Raw genomic sequence first — 24116 nt, 5'->3', positions numbered from 1 at the left:
AATGAATAAAAAAAATATCCTGATGAATGTTTTGTTTTTGTCTCCTCATCCCTTCTTTCCCTTTTTGTCTCTGCCCCATTCAGACACTTTCAGGAAATGAAAGATGATGCAATAGTTTGTAACATTGGCCATTTTGATATTGAGCTGGATGTAAAATGGCTGAATAAAAACGCAGCCAAGATGGTGAACATTAAACCCCAGGTAGGTGACAACTTTGGTTGATTTTACTCCAGAGCTTCAGCTGTGAAATGGATTAGTGCAGCTCTGATCCAGTTCCTATTGACTATTGGGCCCTCATCAGACACTGGCCCTACTTTGGTACCAAGATGGCTATCTTAACCTGGAGATCACAGAATAAGTGAGGGAGATAGCAGTGTCATGGTTGTCCACTAGATGGTGCCCATGTTCCTTTGAGGCTGAGACCAAAGCACATTGGAGAGTTAAGGGAGCAGCAGCTTGTAATGGCAGCTTCACAATGTTCAAAGCACTGATCTATATGAATTAATCTCACAGGCCAAAGTTAATTGGCATTTGCAAAAGTATGGGCTAGTATCTGAGAGCGAGGCAGGTATGGGACCAGCAATGGGGGAACCTCAGCCCCTGCAATTGTCCGACAGGTTCGAGGTACTTGCAGCAGGACAAGAGCAGCGACTGCAGGAAGATGAGCAAGCTGACCATAGCACCACGGTTAAGGACATCAGCCCCTGACTGGAGCAGAACTTGCTGTGGGAGGGGGAGGATCCAGTTGTCGTGGTCCATGTGGGTACCAATAACATTAATAGGACTAAGAAAGGGGGTCTGCTGAGGGAATAAGTGCAGCTTGGGTCCAAAATCAGAACCACAACAGTTGTAATCTCTGGGTTACTATCTGAGCCACAAACAAATTGCCTTGGGGTAAATAGGATCAGAGTTGGATGTGTGGTTGAAAGATTAGTGTGGGAGAAATGGGTTTCAATTCATGAGGCACAGGCACCAGTAGGGAGCCGTACCATTGGAATAGTCTTCAGCTGAACTGCGCTGGGACCCCTGTCCTGGCAAATAGTAATTCAAGAGCTGTAGAGAGGGGAGATTTGGAAAGTTAGAGAAAGGACAAGACCATGTTGCAGGATAAAGCGATACAGGTAATGGTAGCCAGAGTGTGACGGTGAGGGACAGAGGGTATCAACATAGACTGCACCAGCAAAAAAGGGCCGGGTAGGCATAAATATTGCTTTAAACTAAGAGGGGGAGGAAGGTTCAGACGAAGGGAGATTTAGAAATCCAAAGATAAAAGTTGAGGCAATAGAAAAATATTTTGATGTGGGTAAAGAGAAGGTGAGTGGGACAGGAAAGGTAATAAGGTTTAACGGTAATAGTGCATCAGAGGGTAAGGTCCATGTAGGTAATAATAATAATAAAGTGACTTCAATTTTATGTTTTTTTTTAATCTGAATTTGTGGATCATCTGCAATAAGATAGAAGAACTATTGGCACAAATAGAGATCTAACTACCATATGGTTGCAAGGTGACCAAGATTGGGAAATAAATATTCCGGAATACACATATCAAAAAGACAGTGGAAGAGAAGGAGGGGTAGCCCTAGAAATAAAGGATGACATAAGGACATGAGTGAGAAAGGTTCTTGGCTCAGAAAATAAGGAAACAGAATCTGTATGGCTGGAGATAAGGAACAAACAACAAAAATCAGAAGCACTGCTGGAAATAGACGATAGGCCCCCTAACAGTAGTTATACCATTGGACATTAACCAAGAAATTATTGAAGATTGTAACAAAGGCAATGTAATGGTTGTGTGGTGGGGCAGCTTTAATGTTCATATAGTCTAGACCTATCAATTTGGCAAAGGTGGTCTGGAAGGTGGGTTTGTATATTGCTTTTGTGACAGTTTCCTGGAGCAACATGTTCTGGAACCAGATATTTTTGATCCAGTATTGTGCAATGAGGCAGGATTAATTAGTGGTGTCATTGTAAAAGATCTACTGGGAAATAGTGATCATAATGCAACTGAATTCCACATTAAGTTTGAAAATAACAAATGCCAACCGCAAAGAAGAATCTCAAATTTAAACCCAGTCGATTACGTAGATATGAGGGGAGACCTGGCTGAGGATGATTGGGTAAATAGGCTAAAAGGTGCGGTGCTAAGACAATGGGAAACATTTAAAGTAACAATTCAAAATGTTCAGCATTAAGAAACAAAACCACAGCAAGAAAGATCTATCTGTGGCTAGCTAAATAGATTAGATTAAAATAAGAGGCTTATGTTGCAAAGAATAATAACAAGCCCCTTTATTTAAACTACCCCTGTTTTTCCTACCTACCAAAATGAATCACTTCACATTTCTCTGTGTTAGCTTTCATCAGCCACTTATCCACCCAGTCCAACAATCTGTCCTTTTGAAGTTTAACACTATCCTTCTCACAGTTCACAATACTTCCAAGTTTTGTTTAAAAGAACATAAGAAATATGAGCAGGAGTAGGTCATTCAGCCCCTCAAGCCTGCCCTGCCATTCAATAAGATCAAATTTTGAAATTGTGCCTTGTACACCATTGTCTAGGTCATTTATATATCAGGAAGAGCAAGGGTCCTAACACTGACCCCTGGGGAATATAAAAGGAAATCCCAAAGTATTCTATAAGTACATCAGTAGTAAAAGGGTGGTGAAAAGAGTAGGGCTGATTAGGGACGAAAATGGGGATTTAAACATAGAGGCAAGAGGCATGGCTGAGGTGTTAAATAAATACTTTGCATCTGTCTTTACCTACGAGGTAGATGCTGCCCACGCCATGGTGACAGAGGAGGAAACTCAGTCACTGGAGGAGATGTTTTTTCTTAATTCACGGGATGTGAGCTTCATTGGCTGGGCCAACATTTATTGCCCATCCCTAGTTCACAGAATCACAGAGTGCAGAAGAGGCCCTTCGGCCCATCGAGTCTGCACCGATATGTGAGAAATACCTGACACTAATCCCATTTACCAGCACTTGGCCCATAGCCTTGAATGTTATGATGTGCCAAGTGCTCATCCAGGTACTTTTTAAAGGATGTGAGGCAACCCGCCTCCACCACCCTCCCAGGCAGCACTTTCCAGACCGTCACCACCCTCTGGGTGAAAAGGTTTTTCCTCACATCCCCTCTAAACCTCCTGCCCCTCATCTTGAACTTATGTCCCCTTGTGACTGATCCTTCAACTAAGGGGAACAGCTGCTCCCTATCCACCCTACCCATGCCCCTCATAATCTTGTACACCCCGATCAGGTCGCCCCTCAGTCTTCTCTGCTCCAACAAAAACAACCCAAGTCTATCCAACCTCTCTTCATAACTTAAATGTTTCATCCGAGGCAACATCCTGGTGAATCTCCTCTGCACCCCCTCCAGTGCAATCACATCCTTCCTATAATGTGGTGACCAGAACTGCACACCGTACTCCAGCTGTGGCCTCACAAAGGTTCTATACTTCTATACAACTCCAACATGACCTCCCTACTTTTGTAATCTATGCTTCGATTGATAAAGGCAAGTGTCCCTTATGCCTTTTTCACCACACCATTAACATGCCCCTCCGCCTTCAGAGATCTATGGACACACACACCAAGGTCCCTTTGTTTCTCAGAACTTCCTAGTGTCATGCCGTTCATTGAATGCTTCCTTGTCAAATTAATTCTTCCAAAGTGTATCACCTCACACTTTTCAGGGTTAAATTCCATCTGCCACTTATCTGCCCATTTGACCATCCTGTTTATATCTTCTTGTAGCCCAAGACACTCAACCTCACTGTTAACCACCCGGTCAATCTTTGTGTCATCCTCAAACTTATTAATCCTACCCCCCACATAGTCATCTATGTCGTTTATATACACAACAAATAATAGGAGACCCAGCACAGATCCCTGTGGTACGCCACTGGACATTGGTTTCCAGTCACTAAAGCATCCTTCTGTCATCACCCTCTGTCTCCTACAACTAAGCCAATTTTGAATCCATCTTATCAAATTACCCTGTATCTCATGTGCAATTGCCTTCTTTATAAATCTCCCATGTGGGACCTTGTCAAAGGCTTTGCTGAAATCCATATAAACTACATCAACTACACTACCCTCATCTACACACCTGGTCACCTCCTCAAAAAATTCAATCAAATTTGTTAGGCATGACCTCCCTCTGATAAAGCCATGCAGACTATCCCTGCTCAAACCTTGCCTCTCCAAGTGGAAATAGATTCTTTCCTTCAGACTTTTCCCAATTGTTTCCCTATCACTGACGTGAGACTCACTGGCCTGTAGTTCCCTGGCTTATCTCTACAACCCTTCTTAAATAGCGGAACCACATTAGCTGTTCTCCAGTCCCCTGGCACCTCCCCCGTGGCCAGAGAGGAATTAAAAATTTGGGTCAGAGCCCCTGCGATCTGCTCCCTTGTCTCCCCCAGCAGTCTGGGACACACCATCTGTACCTGGAGATTTGTCCACTTTTAAGCCTGCCAACACCTCCAATACCTTGTCACTCCCCATATCAATTTGCTTAAGAACCTCGCAGTCTCTCTCCCCGAGTTTGATACCTTCATCCTCATTCTCTTGGGTGAAGACGGATGTGAAGTATTCATTCAACACTCTAGCGATGTCCTCTGGCTCCACCCATAGATTGCCCCCTTGGTCCCTTATGGGCCCTACTCTTTCCCTGGTTACCCTTTTCCCATTGATATACTTATAGAATATCTTGGGATTTTCCCTACTTTTACCAGCCAGAGCTTTCTCATATCCCCTCTTTGCTCTCCTAATTGCTTTCTTAAACTCCATCCTGCACTTTCTGTACTCCACTAACGCCTCTGCTGATTTGCTTCCCTTGTACCTTTTGCATTTTGGAAGGACAAACCAAGGTAGGACATACACAGTAATTGGAGGACACTGAGGAGTGCGGAGGAACAAAGGGATCTGGGAATTCAGATACATAATTCCCTGAAAGTGGTGTCACAGGTTGACAGGGTTGTAAAGAAAGCTTTTGGCAAAGTATTGAGTATAGGAGTTGGGATGTTATGGTGAGGTTGTATAATACATTGGTGAGGCCAACTTTGGAGTATTGTGTGCAGTTCTGGTCACCTAACTACAGGAAGGATATCAGTAAGATTGAGAGAGTGCAGAGAAGATTTCTTAGGATGTTGCCGGGTCTTAAGGAGTTGAGTTACAGGGAGAGATTAAACAGGTTAGGACTTTATTCCTTGGAGCGTAGAAGAATGAGAGGAGATTTGATATAATTTTGTAAACTTCTGAGGGGTATAGACAGAGTAAACATGAGTAGGCTCTTTCCACTTAGATTATGAGAGATAAACATGAGCGGACATGGCTTTAGGGTGAAAAGGGAAAGGTTTAGGGGGAACTTCTTCAGTCAGAGTGGTGAGAGTGTGGAACAAGCTACTATCTGACATGGTAAATGCGGGCTCACTCTTAATTTTTAAGAATAAATTGGATAGATACATGGATGGGAGAGGTCTGGAGGGTTATGGACTAGGTGCAGATCAATGGGACTAGCAGAATAATATTTTGGCACAGACTAGAAGGGCTGAATGGCCTGTTTTCTGTGCTGTAGTGTTCTATGGTTTTAAAAGCCTCTCTTTTCTTTCTCATCGTAACCTGAATATCTCTGGTCACCCATGGTTCTCTGGGCTTGTTACTCCTTCCTATCGCCCTAGAGGGAACATGTTGAACCTGTACCCTCCCCATTTCCTTTTTGAATGCCCCCCACTGCTCCTCTGTAGATTTCCCCACAAGTAGCTGTTCCCAGTCTACCTTGGCCAGGTCCTGCCTTATTTTACTAAAATCTGCTCTCCCCCAAACCAAAACACTTTTTTGCAACTTGTCTATTTCTTTGTCAATTTTGCAACTACGTTGTTTCTGTCCCTTTTATTCCATGACCTCTAACTTTCCTCAAGTCTGTTGTGTGGTGGTGGTGGTCCCATCTATCTGCTGCTCTTGTCCTTTTAGATGGTAGTGGTTGTGGTTTTGGAAGGTGCTGTTGAAAGGAGCCTTGGTGAATTCCTGCAGTGCAGACACAATGGGCTGAATGGCCTCCTCCTGCACCATAACAATCTGTAATGCTGTGAATCCACACAATAAACCTTTCTCCAGGCCAAGAAACAACTGTTCACCAATGCGGTTACCTGTCCCTCAGCCAATTTTTGTATCTGTGTTGCTAATGTCCCTTTTGTTCCATGGACTCCAATTCTGCTCATCTGTTATGCAGCATTTTATCAAATGCATATTGTAAGTCCATGTACCTCATCAACCCTTTGCTACCTTATCAAAAAAGTCAAGCAAGTTAATTAAACACTATTTACCTTTAATAAATCCAGGCTGGCTTTCCTTAATTAATCAACATTTGTCCAAATGTCTGTTAATTTTGCCCTGAATTATTATTTTTAAAAGCTTCCCCACCACTGAGAAACTGACTGGCCTGTAGTTGATGGATTTATCTTTAAACCCTTTTTTGAACAAGGGTGTAACATTTGCAATTTTCCCGTCCTCTGTTATCACCCCTTTATCTAAGGAGGTTTGGAAAATTATGGCTGATGCCTCTGTAATTTCCTCCTTAATTCCCTCAGTGTCCTTGGATGCCTCCTATCTGGTCCTAGTGACTCTAGAAACCAGAAAAGCTGGGGTTGGTCTCCTTAGAGCACAAAAAAAGTCAAGAAGAGATTTTAGAAAGATTTTGGCTTTCAAAAGAAAATTGGATTAAGACCTGAAAAATTTTGCAGGGCTGCAAGGAAAAGATGGGGGAATAGGACTAACTATGCTGCTCTTGCAGATATCCGGCACAGACACACAGGCTGAATAGCCACCCCCTGTGTTTCGATAAAGTAGTTAAAGAGAAACTGTTTCCAGTTGCAGAAGGGCCAGCAGTGACAGATTTAAGAGCCATACCGACTTGAAGCATTAACCCTGTTTCTCTTTCCACAGATGTTGCCAGACCCGCTGAGTTTTTCCAGCATTTTCTGTTTATTTTATGTCAGATTTAAGATGATCGGCAAAATAACCAGAGGGGAGTTGAGGATTTTTTTTTAACATAGCATTGTAGTCAAGGGATATGGGGACAGGGCAAGATGGGTTATTGAATGGTTGAGTAGGCTTGAGGGGTCATGTGACCTGCTCTTCTACCTATTTTTTAAGTTATGTCCTGATGTGATCTGCAGTGCACTACCTGAAAAGGTGCTAGAATCAGATTCAGAAGCAAATTATAAGAACTTAACAAATAGGAGCAAGAGCAGGTCTTAAGGCAGCTCAGGTCAGCAATTAAGATTGTGGCTGATCCTCAATCTCAGCTCCACATTCCCACCCCATCCCCATATCCTTTAATTCCCTTGGAGTCCAGAAGTCTATCTACCTGGGTCTAGAGTGTATTCAACAACTGAGCATATTCTATACCTCTATTTATTAACCCAAGTAACCAATATGCTTTTTAACCACTTTATCAACTTGTTTAAGATACCTTTAGATCGTAAAATTTATGGATGTGTCTCCACTATTTAAGAGAACTGAGGGGGAAACCCAGTTCGTCCGGCATCTGTTGGGGAAATTAATGTAATTAAGGATAGAGGGACTGGATCCTTGAAAGTTTTCAGCTGTTCAGGGAAAATCAGCATGGATTTGTAAAGGGTAGGTCATGCCTGACGAATCTGATTGAACTTTCTTTAGAGGTGACAGAATGTCAATGGATGTTATTTATATGGACTTCCAAACATTATTTGATAAATCCTTCAAGTCATTGTTAGCTAAAGTTGAAGCCCATGGAATTGAAAGCAGCTTCTTGACCTGGTTAGAAAAAAGGAGCCAGAGTTTTAAGGGCTGGAACTCTATAATTGGTAGGATGTGACTAGATCCTACTGGGATCTGTAAGGAACCTCAATTCATATTTATTAATGACTTAGAGAGCCAGATATCCAAGTTTACTGATGACCAACAAAATTTTTAAGTAGTGTCACTTGATACTTCTCTGCATTGAACTCCATCTGCCATTCTTTTGCCCATTATTAACATGCTGTCTGTTGTCCTTGAGTCTACAACTGTCCTCTTCATTATCAACTCTGCTGCCAAGTTTATGATCCTGCTCCCTAAGCCTGAAACTGGGCCATTTATAAAAATTGAAAAGCTGAAGAGCCAGAAAGAGAGCAGGGCATTGTATAAAACACTGGTGTGGTCACAACTGTGCAGTTTTACAAGAACATTGTGTGCAGTTCTGGTCACCACATTACAGGAAGTAGGTAATAGTTCTGGAGAGAGTGCAGAGGAGGTTTACAGGAATGTTGCCAGGGTTAGAAAAGAGTAGCTACGAGGAGAGATTGGATAGGTTGGGGTTATTTTCCTTAGAACAAAGAAGGCTGAGAGGTGACTTGATTGAGGTGTACAAAATTATGAGGGGAATAGATAGAGTGGACAGAATAAAATTGTTTCCCTTGGTGGAAAATTCTAGAACCAGGGGACATAGATTCAAGATAAGTGGCAGAAGGTGTCGGGGGGACATGAGGAAGAACTTTTTTTACACAGAGGGTAGTGGGTGTCTGGAATTCGCTGCCCAAGTTGGTGGTAGAGGCAGAAACTCTAAACTCTTTTAAAAAGTACCTGGATCTGCACCTTAAGTGTTGTAAGCTGCATGGCTATGGGCCGGGTGCAGGAAGTTGGGTTTAGAAAGGGCACCTGGGTGTCCTCGGGCTGGCATGGACAAGATGGGCCGAATGGCCTCCTTCTGTGCTGTAACTTTTCTATGGAAGGTGGCACGCAACTGTCTTGAAACTTGGCTGTAACTCCTGACCCATGTACATCACCTGATTTGTAGTCTGTGCCCCTGAGATGGAGCTGTTGCAGGAGGTAGTCCTGTGACATGCATAGAATGTGATGGGCTTGTTTTGTTTGCATAGCTTTGGGGGTAACCCTGTTATCCGCTAACCTTTCAGTTTGTTTCAAGCTCTGTGTTCTGGATAACAGGTGGATCGCTATCAGCTAAAGAATGGTCACCACATCATTGTTCTTGCTGAGGGTCGTTTGGTGAATCTTGGCTGTGCAATGGGCCATCCCAGCTTTGTAATGAGCAATTCTTTTACCAACCAAGTGCTGGCACAGATTGAGCTGTGGACCAATCCTGGCAAGTACGCAGTGGGTGTACACTTCTTGCCAAAGAAGGTGAGATCTGTCTTTTATCTGTAGCTGAACCTAGAGACAAATTTTATCTATAGAATCTAATATGTTAAATTTGCATTTATGAACTTTTCATCCTGCTCGTAGCTACTTTAGGTCTTGGAACATGGAAAAGACTTGAACCTGTGTGATATGTTTTCACGTTGCTCAGTTATCTCGAGCATTTCATGTAAAGTTAACATTTGAAGTGCGGTATCTGCTATTCTGTAGATAAATGGGGCAAGCATTGTGCACATAAACAGCAATGAAATGCTTGGCCAGCTAATCAGCTTGGATTGAAGGAGGTGGCTGGCCTGATTGAATAGTGCCATAGCATTCTCAGCACCTCGATCCACTGGAATGATATGGGTAGGGTTTCAGTGCAGTTTGGCCTATAAATCGGAAAATGCTTTCAAATCTCAAACTCATTTAAAACTCTTGCTTGTGTCCCACTTCACACCAAGTTTTTGGTGGAAGATTTCCATAGCCTTTGTGAGGAAATGTTTTCTACATCACTCCTGAATGGCCCAGCCCTAACTTTTAGGTTATGCCCCCTTATTCTGGACAGTTCCAGCAGAGAAAATAGCTTCTCTCTATATACTCTATCAGATCCTTTAATCTTTTATTCTTCTGTGGGATGAGTGTCGCTGGCTAGGCCAGCATTTATTGCCCATCCCTAGCTGCCCTTGAGAAGGTGGTGGTGAGCTGCCTTCTTGAACCGCTGCAGTCCATGTGGTGTAGGTACACCCACAGTGCTGTTAGGGAGGGAGTTCCGGGATTTTAACCCAGCAACAGTGAAGGAACAGCAATATATTTGCAAGTCAGGATGGTGTGTGGCTCAGAGGCGAATTTGCGGGTGGTGATATTTCCATGCGCCTGATGCCTTTGTCCTTCTAGGTAGTAGAGGAAAGTGCTGTTGAAAGAGGCATGGTGAATTGAACACCTCAATTAGATTAATCTTTAATCTTGTATAATCAAGGCAATACGAGCCTAGTCTTTGCTACCTGTTCTCACAATGTAGCCTTTTTAGCCCGGAATCATTCTAGTGAATCTGCACTGACTCCCTCCGAGGTTAAAATATCCTTTGAGGTGCGGAGCCCAGAACTGAACACAGTGATTCCAGATGGAGTCTAACCAGAACTTTGTACAGTGTAACATAATATCTATTCCTTTGTATTCCTGTTCTCTCTAGATAAAAGCTAACATTACACGTGCCTTTTTATTTTTTTCTCTATCTGTCCATTAGCTTTACGATTTCTGTACCTGGGCCCCTGAATCTTTCTGCGCATTTAATTCTTAGCTTCTCATCATTGGGAGAATATTCTGATCTATCTTAATGGGTCCAAGATGAATGAGCTCACACTTCCACACACTAAACTCCATCTCCCACAGTTTTTCCCATTTACTTAATCTACTAATGTCTCTTTTAAACTTCCTGCTCCCATCCCCATTTTTTTTATTGTACCACTTATCCTCATGTCATTAGCAAACTTGGATGAAGAAATAGCCCTATATCCAAGTCAATTATAAAATAGTGAAAAGCTTAGCCTCAATACAGATACAAAAGCAAAAATACCGTGGATGCTGGAAACCTGAAATACAAACAAAACGCTGGGAAAACTCAGCAGGTCTGTCAGCGTCTACGGAGAGAGAAACAGTTAATGTCTTGAGTCCGCATGCGACTCTTCAGAAGCAAAGGGAGACGGAGATGTGAATTTCATGCTGTTGAAAGGGTCGCGGGGGGGGACGGTCAGGTAGAACAAAGGAAATGTCTGGGATAGTTTAAATGGTGGGAGAGGTTAAATAACAAAGATGCCATGGAACAAAAGGCAAAGGGAGTGGGAATGATTGTCATAGTTATGCAGCACAGGAACAGGCCCTTCGGCCCATCGTGTCCATGCTGGCCATCAAGCACCTATCTATTTAATCCCATTTTCCAGCACTTGGCCCATGGCCCTGTATGCTATGGCATTTGAAGTGCTCATCTAAATATCTCAAATGTTGTGAGGGTTCCTGCCTCTACCATGTGTTCCAGATTCCAACCACCCACTGGGTGAAAAAAAAATTCCTCAAATCCCCTCTAAACCTCCTGTCCCTTACCTTAAATCTATGCCCTCTGATTATTGACACCTCCACTAAGGGGAAAAGTTTCTTCCTATCTATGCCCCTATCAGGTCCCCGCTCAGCCTTCTCTGCTGTAAGGAAAACAACCCTAGCCTATCCAGTCTCTCTTCATAGATGAAACGCTCCAGCCCAGGCAACATCCTGGTGAATCTCCTCTGCACCCTCTCCAGTGCAATCACCTCCTTCCTATAGTGTGGCAACCAGAACTGCACACAGTACTCCAGCTGTGGCCTAACTAGCATTTTATAAAACTCCAACATAACCTCTCTGCTCTTATATTCTATGCCTCGGCTATTAAAGGGAAGTATCCCATATGCCTTCTTAACCACCTTTACCTGTGCTGCTGCCTTCAGGAATCTATGGACATGTACACCAAAGTCCCTCTGATCCTCTGTACTTCCTAGAGTCCTACCATTCATTGTGTATTCCCTCGCTGTGTTAGTCCTTCCAAAATGCATAAGGATTAAAAGTCCATTTGCCACATCTTACCAGCCAATCTATATCATGCTGTAATCTAAGGCTTTACTCCACACTATTTACGACACCAACTTTTGCGTCATCTGTAAACTTACTGATCATACCTCCTATATTCATGTCTAAATCATTAATGTACACTACAAACAGCAAGGGTCCCAGCGCCGATCCCTGCGGTACACCACTCATCACAATTCCAATTGCAAAAAACAATCTTCGACCGTCACCCTCTGTCTCCTGCCACTAAGCCAGTTTTAGATCCGGTTTGCCAAATTGCCCTGGATCCCATGCGGGAGATGCCTTGTCAAAAGCCTTACTGAAGTCCATGTAGACTACATCAACTGCATTACCCTCATCGACACTAGTCACCTCCTCGAAAAATTCAGTCAAATTTGTTAGACATGATCTCCTCCTGACAAAGCCATGCTGACTATCCCTGATTAATCCCTGTCTCTCCAAGTGGAGATTAATCCTGTCCCTCAGAATTTTTTCCAATAATTTCCCTACCACTGATGTTAGACTGACTGGCCTTTAATTACCTGGTTTATCCCTGCTACCCTTCATGAATAATAGCACCTCTCCTGTGGCCAGAGAGGATTTGAAGTTGTCATAAAGAACCAAAGCATTGATCTAGAGTAAGTGTTAATAGCAGAATAATGGGCAGCTCTGAAAGCAAAAGCATGAAAATAAGATGCAAACTGGTTACTTGGCAAAAAAAAGTAAAATAGAGGACAGAGTTCATGGTCTGAAATTGTTGAACTCAATGTTGAGCCCAGAAGGCTGTAAAGTGCCTAATCGGAAGAAGAGGTGCTGTTTCCCCCAACGTGCGTTGGTCCTCACTGGAACATTGTAGCAGGCCGAGGACAGAAATGTGAGCGTAAGAGCAAGGTGGTGAATGAAAATGGCAAGCAACCAGAAGATTGGGGTCATGCTTGCAGACTGAACAGAGGTGCTCTGCAAAGTTCACTCATTTTGTGTTTCTGTCTCCCCAATGTAGAGGAGACTGCATTGTGAGCAGCGAATACAGTTTACTAGATTGAAAGAAGTACAAGTGAATCAGTTTCAGCTGGAAGAAATATTTGGGGCCTCGGACTGAGGAGACAGGGTGTAAAGGAGCAGCTCTTGCAGCTCCTACAAATGCATGGAAAAATGCTGTGGGAAGGGGATGAGGTGTTGGAGGTGATAGAGTCAACCAGGGTGTTGTGGAGGGAGGAGTCCCTTTGGTATGCTGGGAGGGGAGGGATAGATTAGTTTGGTTGTGGCATCACACTGGAGGTGGCAGAAATGGCAGAGGATGGTCCTTTCAGTTTGGAGGATGTTGGGGTAGAAAGTGAGACCAAGGGTTACCCTAGCACAGTTCTGGAAGCGAGGGGAAGGGCTGAAAGCAGAAGTGCGGGAAATGAATCCGACACTGTTTAGGGCCTTGTCAACCACAGTGGGGGATGGGGTGAGGGTGTGGGGGCAGTCCTCTGGTGGGGGGGAAAAGGAAGACAAGTCAGAAGTGCTGTTGTGGAGGTTAGCATCATCATAGATGTGACGGAGAAACTAGGAGAATGGAATGGAGTCTTTAGAGTGTGAGGAGATGTAGTTGAGGTGGCTGTGGGAGTCAGTGGGCTTGTAATGAATATTGGTAGACAGTCTATCACCAGAAGTGGAGAAAGGGAAGGGAAGTGTTGAAGATTAACCATGTGAAGTTGAGAGAGGGATAGAAATTGCAACTTAAATCAACTAATTTTTCCAGTTCTGGGTGAGAGTGGGAAACTGCACTGATGTTCCACATACCCCACAAAAAGACAGACATACCTAGGGCCCATGCACCACCACTTGGAAGTTCCCCTCCAAGTCACTCACCATCCTGACTTGGAAATATATCACCATTCCTTCACTGTCACTGGGTCAAAATCCTGGAACTCCCTTCCTAACAGCACTGTGGGTGTACCTACACCATATAGACTGCAGCGGTTCAAGAAGGCAACTCACCCCACTTTCTCAAGGGCAATTAAGGATGGGCAATAAATGCTGGCTCAGCCAGTGAAGCCCACATTCCATGAATGAATTAAAAAAAAATGCAAGTACCTTTTGCCACACCTTTTATTTGGAGGAAGTGAGACAAGTTAAAGGAGAAATTGTTCAATGAGAAAACGTTCAGCCAGGTGGAGGATGATGGTGGATGGGGACTGTTCCATCCTGCATTCAGGGAAGAAGCATATGAACATTCGAATTAGGAGTAAGGGTAGGCCATTCGGCCCCTCGAGCCTGCTCTGCCATTCAGTAAGATCACAGCTGACCTGATTGTAATCTCAACTCCACGTTCCCTCCTATCCCAATAACTTTTTACTTTTCCACCCCCCACCCCCCCCCCCCCCAATGTTTATCAAGAATCTATCTAGCTCTGCCTTAAAAAATATTCAAAGACTCTGCTTTCACCACCTTTTGGGGAAGAGAGTTCCAAAGACACGACCCTCAGAGAAAAAAATTCCCCTAAATGGACAACCACTTATTTTTAAACAGTGACCCCTGATTTTAGATTCTCCCACAAGAGGAAATATCTCTCCACATCCACTCTGACAGGACTCCTCAGGATCTTATAGGTTTAAATTAAGTCACCTCTTACTCTTCTAAATTCCAGTGGATAGGAGCCTAACCTGTCCAGCCTTTTTTCATAAGACAACCTGCCCATTCCTGGCATTAGTCTAGTAGACCATCCCTGAACTGCTAACACATTTACATCCTTCCTTAAATAAGGAGACCAATACTGTACAGATGTGGCCTCACCAATGCCTATGTAATTGAAGCATAACCTCCCTACTTTTATATTCAATCCTCCTTGCAATAAATGATAACATTCTGTTAGCTGTTCCATGATGTTTTGCAATTCATGCACTAGGACCCTAGATCCCCTCTGCATTTCAGGGCTCTGCAATCTCTCACCATTTAGATGATAAGGTTTTTTTCTGGTAGGGGTTAGAGGTGTGGAGGGATTGGATGTCCATAGTGAAGAGATGGTTAAGGCCAAGAAACGAAATTGTTGAAATGACGTAGAACGTCGGTAGAATCTCAAATGTAGGTGGGAAGGGACTTGACAAGGGGAGGAAAAATAGTCAAGATAGGAAGAAATGAGTTCAGTGGGGCAGGAACAGGCCGAAATGATGGGTCTACCAGGACAGTACTGTTTGTGGATTTTGGGAAGGAGCTAGAAGCGGACTTGAGGGACTATAAGGTTGGAGGCTTTGGAGAGAATATCTCCAAAGGCGATGAGGTCACTGATGTTCCTGGAAACGATGGCTTGATGTTCGGTGGTGGTGTCATGGTCCAGGGGAGGTAGGAAGAAGTGTCTGAATCCACGTTCAGCATCTGCAAGGTAGACGTCAGTTTACCAGACAACAACAGCACCATCCTTGTCAGCAATGTCGGGAATTCCCCACTACAGATTCCTGGGGAACATCACTCATCACGCTCTGCCAATTTGAATACATAACCATGACCCCTTACTGTTTTCTACCTTTCTAATCAATTCCCTATCCAAGCCCCCAATTTTAGCTGTCTCATTTTTGTTAACAGTCTCTTTATGTGCAGCCTCATTGAATACAAACATGAATTAGGAGCAGGAATAGGCCATTCAGCCCCTTTGACCCTGCTCTGCTATTTAAAAGATCATGGCTGATCCGATTGTGGCCTCAACTCCATATTCTGCCTACCCTTGATAACCTTTCACCCCTTCGCTAGTCAAGAATCTCATCTACCTCTGCCTTAAAAAAATATTCAATGACCTGCTTCCATTGCTCTTGACGGAAGAGAGTTCCAAAGATTCACAATCCTCAAGAGAAAAATATTCTCCTCATCTCCTTAAATGGGTGACCCCTTATTTTTAAACTGTCCCTTATTTCTAGTCTCAATGCTTTCCAAAAACTCATATAAATAGCATCTCATCTAGCAAGTTAATTATCTCCTCAAAAATTCAACAGATTCCTTAGAAACGTTACAAATCCATGCTGGGTTTCCCTAATCGGCTCATATTTTGTCCAAATGCCCAGTTACTTGGACCTTAATAAGATTCTAGTATCTTCCCCACAATTGACATTGGCCTAATAGGATTGGAATTTCCTGATTTGTCTCTCTTACCCTTCTTAAACATTGTTCCTTTTCCAATTAAGGGCACACTTTCTGAATTGGGTGTTTTGGCAGATAGTGACCAGGGTATCTAAAATTTCCTCACCCTCTACCTTGAATACTCTGGAGTGGAAGCCAGCTGGTCCTGGAGATTTGTCTCTTTAATCTCATGAGCTCCTCTGTCACCATGTTTTTCGACTTGTATTAAATCTAGTAAATTTCGCCACTTGGTTTATGTTTAATTTTTTTCATCTCTCATTTTATCACATCCTCCGCTGTGATTGATACAAAGTAGCTATTTTGTAACTCTGCCATTTCCTGATTTCCAATTGCAATATTCCCTGGGAGCCCACTTTAAAAACATTTTTTTCCTGTATTAAGTTGTGTCTCATAATCTCGCAAGGTTTTTCTTTTATTCCTTTCTTCGTAGCACTCTTTTCTTTGTATCTGTTCTTTCTCTTTCCCAGTCTGTAGGATCTCTATTGTTTTCTGCAACATTGTCACCTCTATCCCTCCTCCCTCATTGCACCTGACTTTTCTTTCAGCATGCTCTCACTTTAAATTATCCACAACTCTGCCATGTCCCAAAATAAGTCCTGTTTGGCCTTCACCCCAGGCCTCATTGGCCTTGGCTGCCAACTGACCAAACTTGAAATCCTCTACAAATCTCTACATGGTCTCTACATAGTGTACCTCAGCCCTATGTCTTCCTACAGCCTCCATTCCCTTTTCATGTGTATCCTGCCCTCCACTAATCCACCTTTGGCAGAGCTATCAGCTGCCTTGGTCCTACTACCCCTGTCTCACTTTAAAAAGCCGTATTAAATCAATCTCAAGTTAAACTTTTGATCATCTCTCCAGTTGCTGCCCACACTCCATTGTTTCCTGCTGAAAAACTGTACACCATTTTTCTACTCAGAATGTCTTTCTGAAGGATTGCTCCAGCAGTGTTGTCTTTAACATGCTACCTTTCTGCCTTTCTCAGCTCGACGAGGCAGTGGCTGCTGCTCACCTGGAGAAACTGGGAGTGAAATTAACCAAACTGACACCAGATCAAGCGTCTTACCTTGGGGTTCCTGAATGTGGGCCCTTTAAATCGGATCATTACAGATACTGAACACTTGCTTATTTCCATGAAAACCAAAGCGTAACAACATTCCTCAGAGGGGTTTAACTTGTTGGCATCTGTGATGGATCTTCATTGTGCATCAAATGGTTACAAAATCCCAGGAAAATTATTGCTCTGTTCTTAAGCAGTTGTGATCATTTAATCACCAAAGCTTCTTAATTTTGTACCTGCATTGATGTTGAAATAAAATCCTGCTGAAACATTCTTGTATTTGAGCTGTCCTGATTTTAAACTCAGGGTTTTTTTCCTGAAATAGCTGTGTGTAAATTAATTACCTAGTGTAGAGCTTCTGTGTTGTTCTGTGGATGTGGGTGATTCATCTATAGAAGCTTCTTATCAGTTGTAGCTCAAACCTGAGCTCAAAATCTACACTGACACCAGATTGCAGGAGAGGGAGCACACCATTGTCAGAGGGTCAGGGCTAAGGGACTGTGTTGTGGACCTAGATGGGGAATGTCTGGCTGCACCCATGCTGGAATGTCCCAGTTTGCACATATTGGGCAAGGCCAGAATCTGGTTCATCTGCAGTGTCCTCTGTTGCTAAGTAGCCTAGACTGAAAATTTTCATGCTAACACCAAGAATAAGTATTTGGGTGAATTATCAGAACATTAGTATCTTTTGGGAAGTTAAATTAACTTGTCAGGGGTGTGGGATCCAGGAAATAATCAGGAACACCAAGGTGCATAAAATATCGGGAGAGACAGATAGCACTAGAATATGGAATGATAAGTTAATAGGTGACGTAAGAGTAAGGGAGAAAGTAATAAAGTCTAAATCGGGGTTACTGTGAATGCATGGAGTGTGGTAAGTAAGATTGGTGATCTACAGGTGCAGATTGCCATGTGGAAAATGGAGTTATAACAGATCTGATTCAAAGAAGAGCGGGACTTGAAGGGAGGTCGTGTCTCATTAATTTGATCGAGTTTTTCGAGGAAGTGACAAAGATGATCGACGATGGAAGGGCAGTGGATGTTATCTACATGGATTTCAGTGAGGCCTTTGTGGTAGACTGGTACAGAAGGTAAAGTCGCACGGGATCAGAGGTGAGCTGGCAATATGGATACAGAATTGGCTTGGTCATAGAAGACAGAGGGTAGCAGTGGAAGGGTGCTTTTCTGAATGGAGAGCTGTGACTAGTGGAGTTCTGCAGGGATCAGTGCTGGGACCTTTGCTGTTTGTAGTATACATAAGTGATTTGCAGGAAAATGTAACTGGCCTAATTAGTAAGTTTGCAGATGACACTAAGGTAGGAGGTGTTGCAGATAGTGAAGAGGATTGTCAAAGGATACAATGGGATATAGATTGGTTGGAGACTTGGGTGGAGAAATGGCAGATGGAGTTTAATCTGGACAAATGCGAGGTAATGCATTTTGGAAGATCTAGTACAGGTAGGAATTATACAGTAAATGGCAGAGCCCTTAAGTGCATCGATGGGCAGAGGGATCTCGGTGTACAGATCCACAGGTCACTGAAAGTGGCAACGCAGGTGGATAAGGTAGTCAGGAAGGCATATGGCATGCTTGCCTTCATCGGCAGGGGTATTGAGTATAAAAGCTGGGAAGTTATGCGGCAGTTGTATAGAACCTTGGTTAGGCCACACTTGGAATATTGTGTGCAATTCTGGTCACCACATTATCAGAAGGATATGGAGGTGTTGGAGAGGGTGCAGAGGAGGTTTACCAGGATGCTGCCTGGTCTGGAGGTTATTAGCTATGAAGAGAGGTTGGAGAAACTTGGATTGTTCTCACTAGAGCGACGGAGATTGAGGGGTGACTTGATAGAAGTTTACAAAATTATGAGTGGCATGGACAGAGTAGATAATCAGAAGGTTTTTCCCAGGGTGGAAGAGTCAATTACTAGGGGACTTGGATTTAAGGTGAGAGGAGAAAACCATAGAGGAGATGTGCGGGGCAAGTTTTTTACGCAGAGGGTAGTGAGTGTCTGGAATTCGCTACCAGAGGAGGTGGTGGAAGCAGGTACGATAGTGGTGTTTAAAAGGCAGCTTGACAAATACATGAATAGGATGGGAATAGAGGGATACGGACCCCCGAAGTGCAAAATGTTTTAGTTGACGGGCAATATGATTGGCGCAGGCTTGGAGGGCCGAAGGGCCTGTTCCTGTGCTGTACTTTTCTTCGTTCTTCTAGGACCAGGTATTAAATATTCCTGGATACAAGGTGTTCAGGAAAGATAGAAAAGTATTGATTAAGGAGAGCATTGCAGTGTTGGAGGAAGAGAATGTTCTAGAGGGGGAAAAGACAATCTATTTGGATTGAGCTAAGGAACAAAAAAGGTGCAGTTGCATTGCTCGGTGTAGCCTATAAGGCACCAGCTTTGGGAAGCATAGAAGAACAAATTTGCAAGGAAGTTTAGAGGTGCAAACATTATATAGTTAAAATGGGGGATTCCATCCAAATATAAACTGGGATAGCGATAGTGTAAAGGGCAGAGAGGAGCAAGAGTTCCTATCACAAGTTCAGAAAAAAATTCTGCAGAGGCATGTGTCCAGTCTGATGAGAAAGAAGGCACTGTTAGTCCCGGTTCTTGGGAATGAGGTGGGCCAAGTGGATCAAATGTCAGTTGGAGAACATGTAGGGGACAGCGATCATAGTGAACCTAAATTTTATGATACAATGGGAAAGGACAAGGAACAATCCAGGGTAAGAATAATTAACTGGGGGAAAATCAATTACTTCAATGGGTAAGAATGAGTCTGGTAAGTATTGCTAAAAAAAGGTTGAGTGCAAGACAGAAAGCTTGGACATGTCTATTTCTTCAGTATTACTCAGGTTCTGTATGACCAAGTGACCATTACTGAAATAAAAGCAAAATACTGTAGATGCTGGAAATCTGAAACAAAAACAGGAAATGCTGGGAAAATGTTAACTGTCTTTCTGTAGATGCTGTCAGACCTGAGTTTTTCCATCATTGTCTGTTTTTATTTCAGACTATTACTGAATTTGGATCTAGTAAGAACAAATAAGTTAGTGTCAAAGATTGGCAGGAAAAATAGTAGCTAAACAATGTACTAGCTTCAAAGGTAAAAGTTGAGGCACAGTGAAGGTAAAATCCCTCAAAAGGGAAAGGTAGGATAAACAAATCCATGGCTCTCTGGATTACAAAAGAGAGAGAAATTAAGATAAAGAAAACGTGCGCTTATTGAGCAATTGAGAACCAGGCTGAATCTTTTTTATTTTTATGGGACATGGACTTCATTGGCTAGGCCAGCATTTATTACCCATCCCTAATTGCTCCTGAGAAGGTTCAGAGGAAGGTGAAAAGGCAAATAAGAAGCAAAGACACTATGAAAAGAGATTGGCAGCCAACATAAAGGGGAATCCCAAAGTCTTCTATAGGCATATAAATAGTAAAAGGAGGAGTAGAGCCAATTAGGGACCTAAAAGGGGATTTACACCTGGAGGCTGGGGAATTGACTAAGGTATTAAATGAATACTTGACATCTGTCCTTACCAAGGAAGAAGATACTACCTAGCCCATTGTGAAAGATGAGGGAATTCAGACACTGGAAGAGTGTACAATTGATAAGGAGGAAGTATTGGATAGGTTGCTTGTACTTGATAAGTCACAGGGAATAAATAATTACACCCAAGGATACTGAGGGAAATGAGAATGGAAATTACAAAGGCACTGGCCATAATTTAAATTGTCTTTGCGTTAGGGATTACTATCTGAATCATGGGCTAATTGGCATAGGGTAAATAAAGTTGAGTTAAATGCGCGGCTCAAAGATTGGTGTGGGAGGAATGGGTTCCAGATTCATGGGGCTCTGGCACCAGTACTGGGATAGAATGGAACTGTTCCGCTGGGACGGGCTTCACTTGAACCATGCTGTGACCATTGTCCTGGCGAATTGAATAACTAGGGCTGTAGAGAGGGCTTTAAATTAAATAGGATTCTGGAGAGGGGATAAGTAGGTTTACAAAGCAAAAGGATGTGGCATTATCGGGCAGCTACTTAGCTAATGATACCCAGAATGTGACAGGAAGGGACAGAATGTACAAATATTTAAAAAAAACAGCAGCAGGGTCAAAGACAGTGCGGGGGATGGGGGCGGGGGAATGGTAAAAAGGCAAAATTAATGCCGCTTTACTTAAATACACGTAGTATTCAGAACAAAATAAATGAATTAATGGCACAAATAGAGATTAATGAGTATAATCTTATAGCCATTATGGAGACATAGTTACAAGGAGATCAAAGCTGAAAACTAAATATTCAGGGTATATGATTTTTCAAAAGAACAGGCAGGAAGGAAAGGGTGGTGGGGTAACTTTGTTAGCACAAGATGGAATAAGTGTAATAGCCAGAAATGATCTTGGATCGGAAGATGTGGAATCCATTTGGGTGGAGGTAAGAAATAACAAAGGGAAGCAGACATTGGCGGGAGTAGTCTATAGGCCCCCGAACAGTAGCTATGTTGTAGGACAGAGAATAAATCAGGAGATAATGAGGGCATGTAAAAAAGAAGAGCAAGGCCAAAGTCAATATAGGCCCCTTAGAGAATGAGGCTGGGAAAATAATATTGGGGAACCAGGAAATGGCAGAGGAGTTGAATAAATACTTTGCATCAGTCTCCATGGTAGAAGATACTAGTAGCATTCCAAAAATATTAAATAATCATGGGGCAAATGGGAAGGGAGGAAATAAATGCAATATCACTAGAGAAAAAGTCCGAAGGAAACTAATGGGGCTAAAGGCTGAAAAGTCCCCTGGACCTGATGGGTTGCATCCTAGGATATTAAAGGAAGTAGCTACAGAGATAGTGGATGCACTGGTAGTAATCTTCCAAGAATCCTTAGATTCTGGAAAAGTCCCAGAGGATTGGAAAACTGCCAATGAAACACCCTTATTCAAAAAGGGAGGGAGATACAAAAAACAGGTAACTGTAAACCAGTTAGCTGAACATCTGTCATTGGAAAAATGTTGGTCTATTATAAAGGATGTAATAGCAGAGAATTTAGAAATGCATAATCTAATCAAGCAGAGTCAGCATGGCTTCATGAAGGGGAAATCATGCCTGACAAATTTATTAGAATTCTTTGAGGAGGTAACAAGCAGGATAGATAAATGGGAACCAGTAGATGCAATGTATTTGGATTTCCAAAAAGTGTTTGATCAGGTACCACACATAAGGCTACTTAATAAGGCAACAGTGTGCTTACACATGAACAGGAGAGAGAGCAGTTCCTGAGTGGGGCACACCCAGAGTGGGTATTGGCACTGTGTTGCAAAGTGGGAATTGAACTGCACAAGGGACGAGGTGCTCTTTGCATTTTCTCCTTGCTATCCAACTTCTTAAATCTTCAGAGCGTGGGTCTTGCCCTGCTACAGCAGTAGAGGCCTCAAGGTAAAGGAATCACTGGTAAGTAGTGGGTAAGATATTTATTAATTTAATCACTTACAGTTTAAGGTCTTTTTGTGGTTTACCGTTTGTATATTCTACAGTAACGCGGATCAGGAAAGAAGGGCCCTAGAGTAATTGATTTAAAAGGTTTAATTTAAAGGGATAAGTCATGGCAGGAGAGCTCAAAGCCGTGGTGTGCTCCTCGTGCTCCATGTGGGAAGCTGGGGACATTTCCAGTGCCCGGGACCAGCATGTGTGCAGGAAGTGTGTCCAGCTGCAGCTCCTGGAAGCTCGGGTTTCAGAGCTGGAATGGCAGCTGGGGACACTGTGGAGCATCCATGAGTCTGAGATCATCATGGATAGCACGTTTAGAGAGGTGGTCACACCAAAGATGAAGGGACTTGAGGAAAGAAGGGAATGGGTGACCACCAAGCGGTCCAAGAGAAGCAGGCAGGTAGTTCAGAAGTCCCCTGGGGTCCTGCTTGCAAATCAGTATTCCATTTTGGAGGCTGATGAGGGCGCTGGTTCCTCCAGGGAGTGCGGACAGAGCCAAGCTTCTGGCACCACAAGCAGCCTGTCTGTACAGGAGGGGAGGAAGGGAGGAAGAGCAATAGTATTAGGGGATTATATAGTCAGGGGAACAGATAGGCGCTATGTGACTCCAGGATGGTATGTTGCCCCCCTGGTGCCAGGGTCCGAGATGTCACTGAACAACTGCAGGGCATCCTGAATGAGGAGGGTGATAAGGCAGAGGTCATGGTGCATGTTGGTACCAATGACATAGGTAGAAAGATGGATGAATTCTCGCATCAAGAATTCAGGAAGCTAGGCAGTAGACTAAAAAGCAAGACCTCTCGGGTTGTAATCTCTGGATTACTCCCAAAGCCATGTGCTAGCGAGCTCAGAAATAGGAGAATAACGCGGATGAATACATGGCTTAAGAGTTGGTGCAGGAGGGAGGGCTTTAGATTCCTGGATCACTGGGACCATTTCTGGGGAAAGTGGGACCAAGACAAGCAGGACGGTCTACATCTGAAGCAGAGCAGGACTAACACCCTTGTGGGTGGGTTTGCTAGTGCTGTTGGGAGGAGTTTAAACTAATTCGGCAAGGGGAGGGGACTCAGAATGTTAGCAGAATAGGGGCACATCATAATACAGTAAAACAATCAAGTCAGAGGGAGTGCAGCTGCATTAAGTTTCAAGGGAGTAAGTCAAGGCTGGATGGCCTCTACCTTAATGCCAGGAGTATTACAGGTAAAACGGATAAATTAAGGGTCAGGATTGACATGTGGAATTGTGATATAGTAGCCATCACCGAGACGTGGTTGAGGGAAGGGCAGGATTGGCAGCTCAATGTCCTGGGATATAGAATCTTGAGGCGAGACAGGGGAGGGGGTGAAAAAGGAGGAGGCATTGCATTATTAGTTAAGGAGTCAGTTACTGCAGTGAGGAGAGATGATATCTTGGAGGAGGCATGGAATGAAGCTTTGTGGGTAGAGTTTAGGAATAAAAAAGGGGCAGCCACATTATTAGGTGTTTATTATAGACACCCAGATAGTCAGTGGGAAATTGAGGAGCAAATATGTGCACAATTTGCAGAGGTGTGCAAAAACAATAACAATAGGGTAATTATATTAGGTGATTTCAACTTTCCCAACCTTAATTAGGATAGACATAGCGGCTTGGACGGAGCGGATTTCTTGAAATGTGTACAGGAGAATTTGTTAGGTCAATATGTAGAGTGTCCAACAAG

General features: G+C 43.3%; 1 protein-coding gene across 1 annotated transcript in view; it reads left to right on the top strand.

Moving 5' to 3' along the window:
* ahcy (adenosylhomocysteinase) overlaps positions 1–17201 on the top strand; it is a 74101-nt gene extending 56900 nt beyond the window's left edge. Inside the window, exons 8-10 of the mRNA XM_041205426.1 lie at positions 84–201; positions 8972–9166; positions 16854–17201. Coding sequence (XP_041061360.1) covers positions 84–201; positions 8972–9166; positions 16854–16985 — 445 coding nt within the window. The 3' untranslated portion in view covers positions 16986–17201. The remainder of the gene's footprint in view (positions 1–83; positions 202–8971; positions 9167–16853) is intronic.
* The last annotated feature ends 6915 nt before the right edge of the window (positions 17202–24116 follow it).

This window comes from Carcharodon carcharias, chromosome 14, assembly GCF_017639515.1.
Source record: "Carcharodon carcharias isolate sCarCar2 chromosome 14, sCarCar2.pri, whole genome shotgun sequence".
Lineage (NCBI taxonomy): Eukaryota > Metazoa > Chordata > Chondrichthyes > Lamniformes > Lamnidae > Carcharodon > Carcharodon carcharias.
The sequence above is the reverse complement of the archived record's forward strand: the minus strand, read 5'-3'. Positions and strand labels throughout refer to the sequence as shown.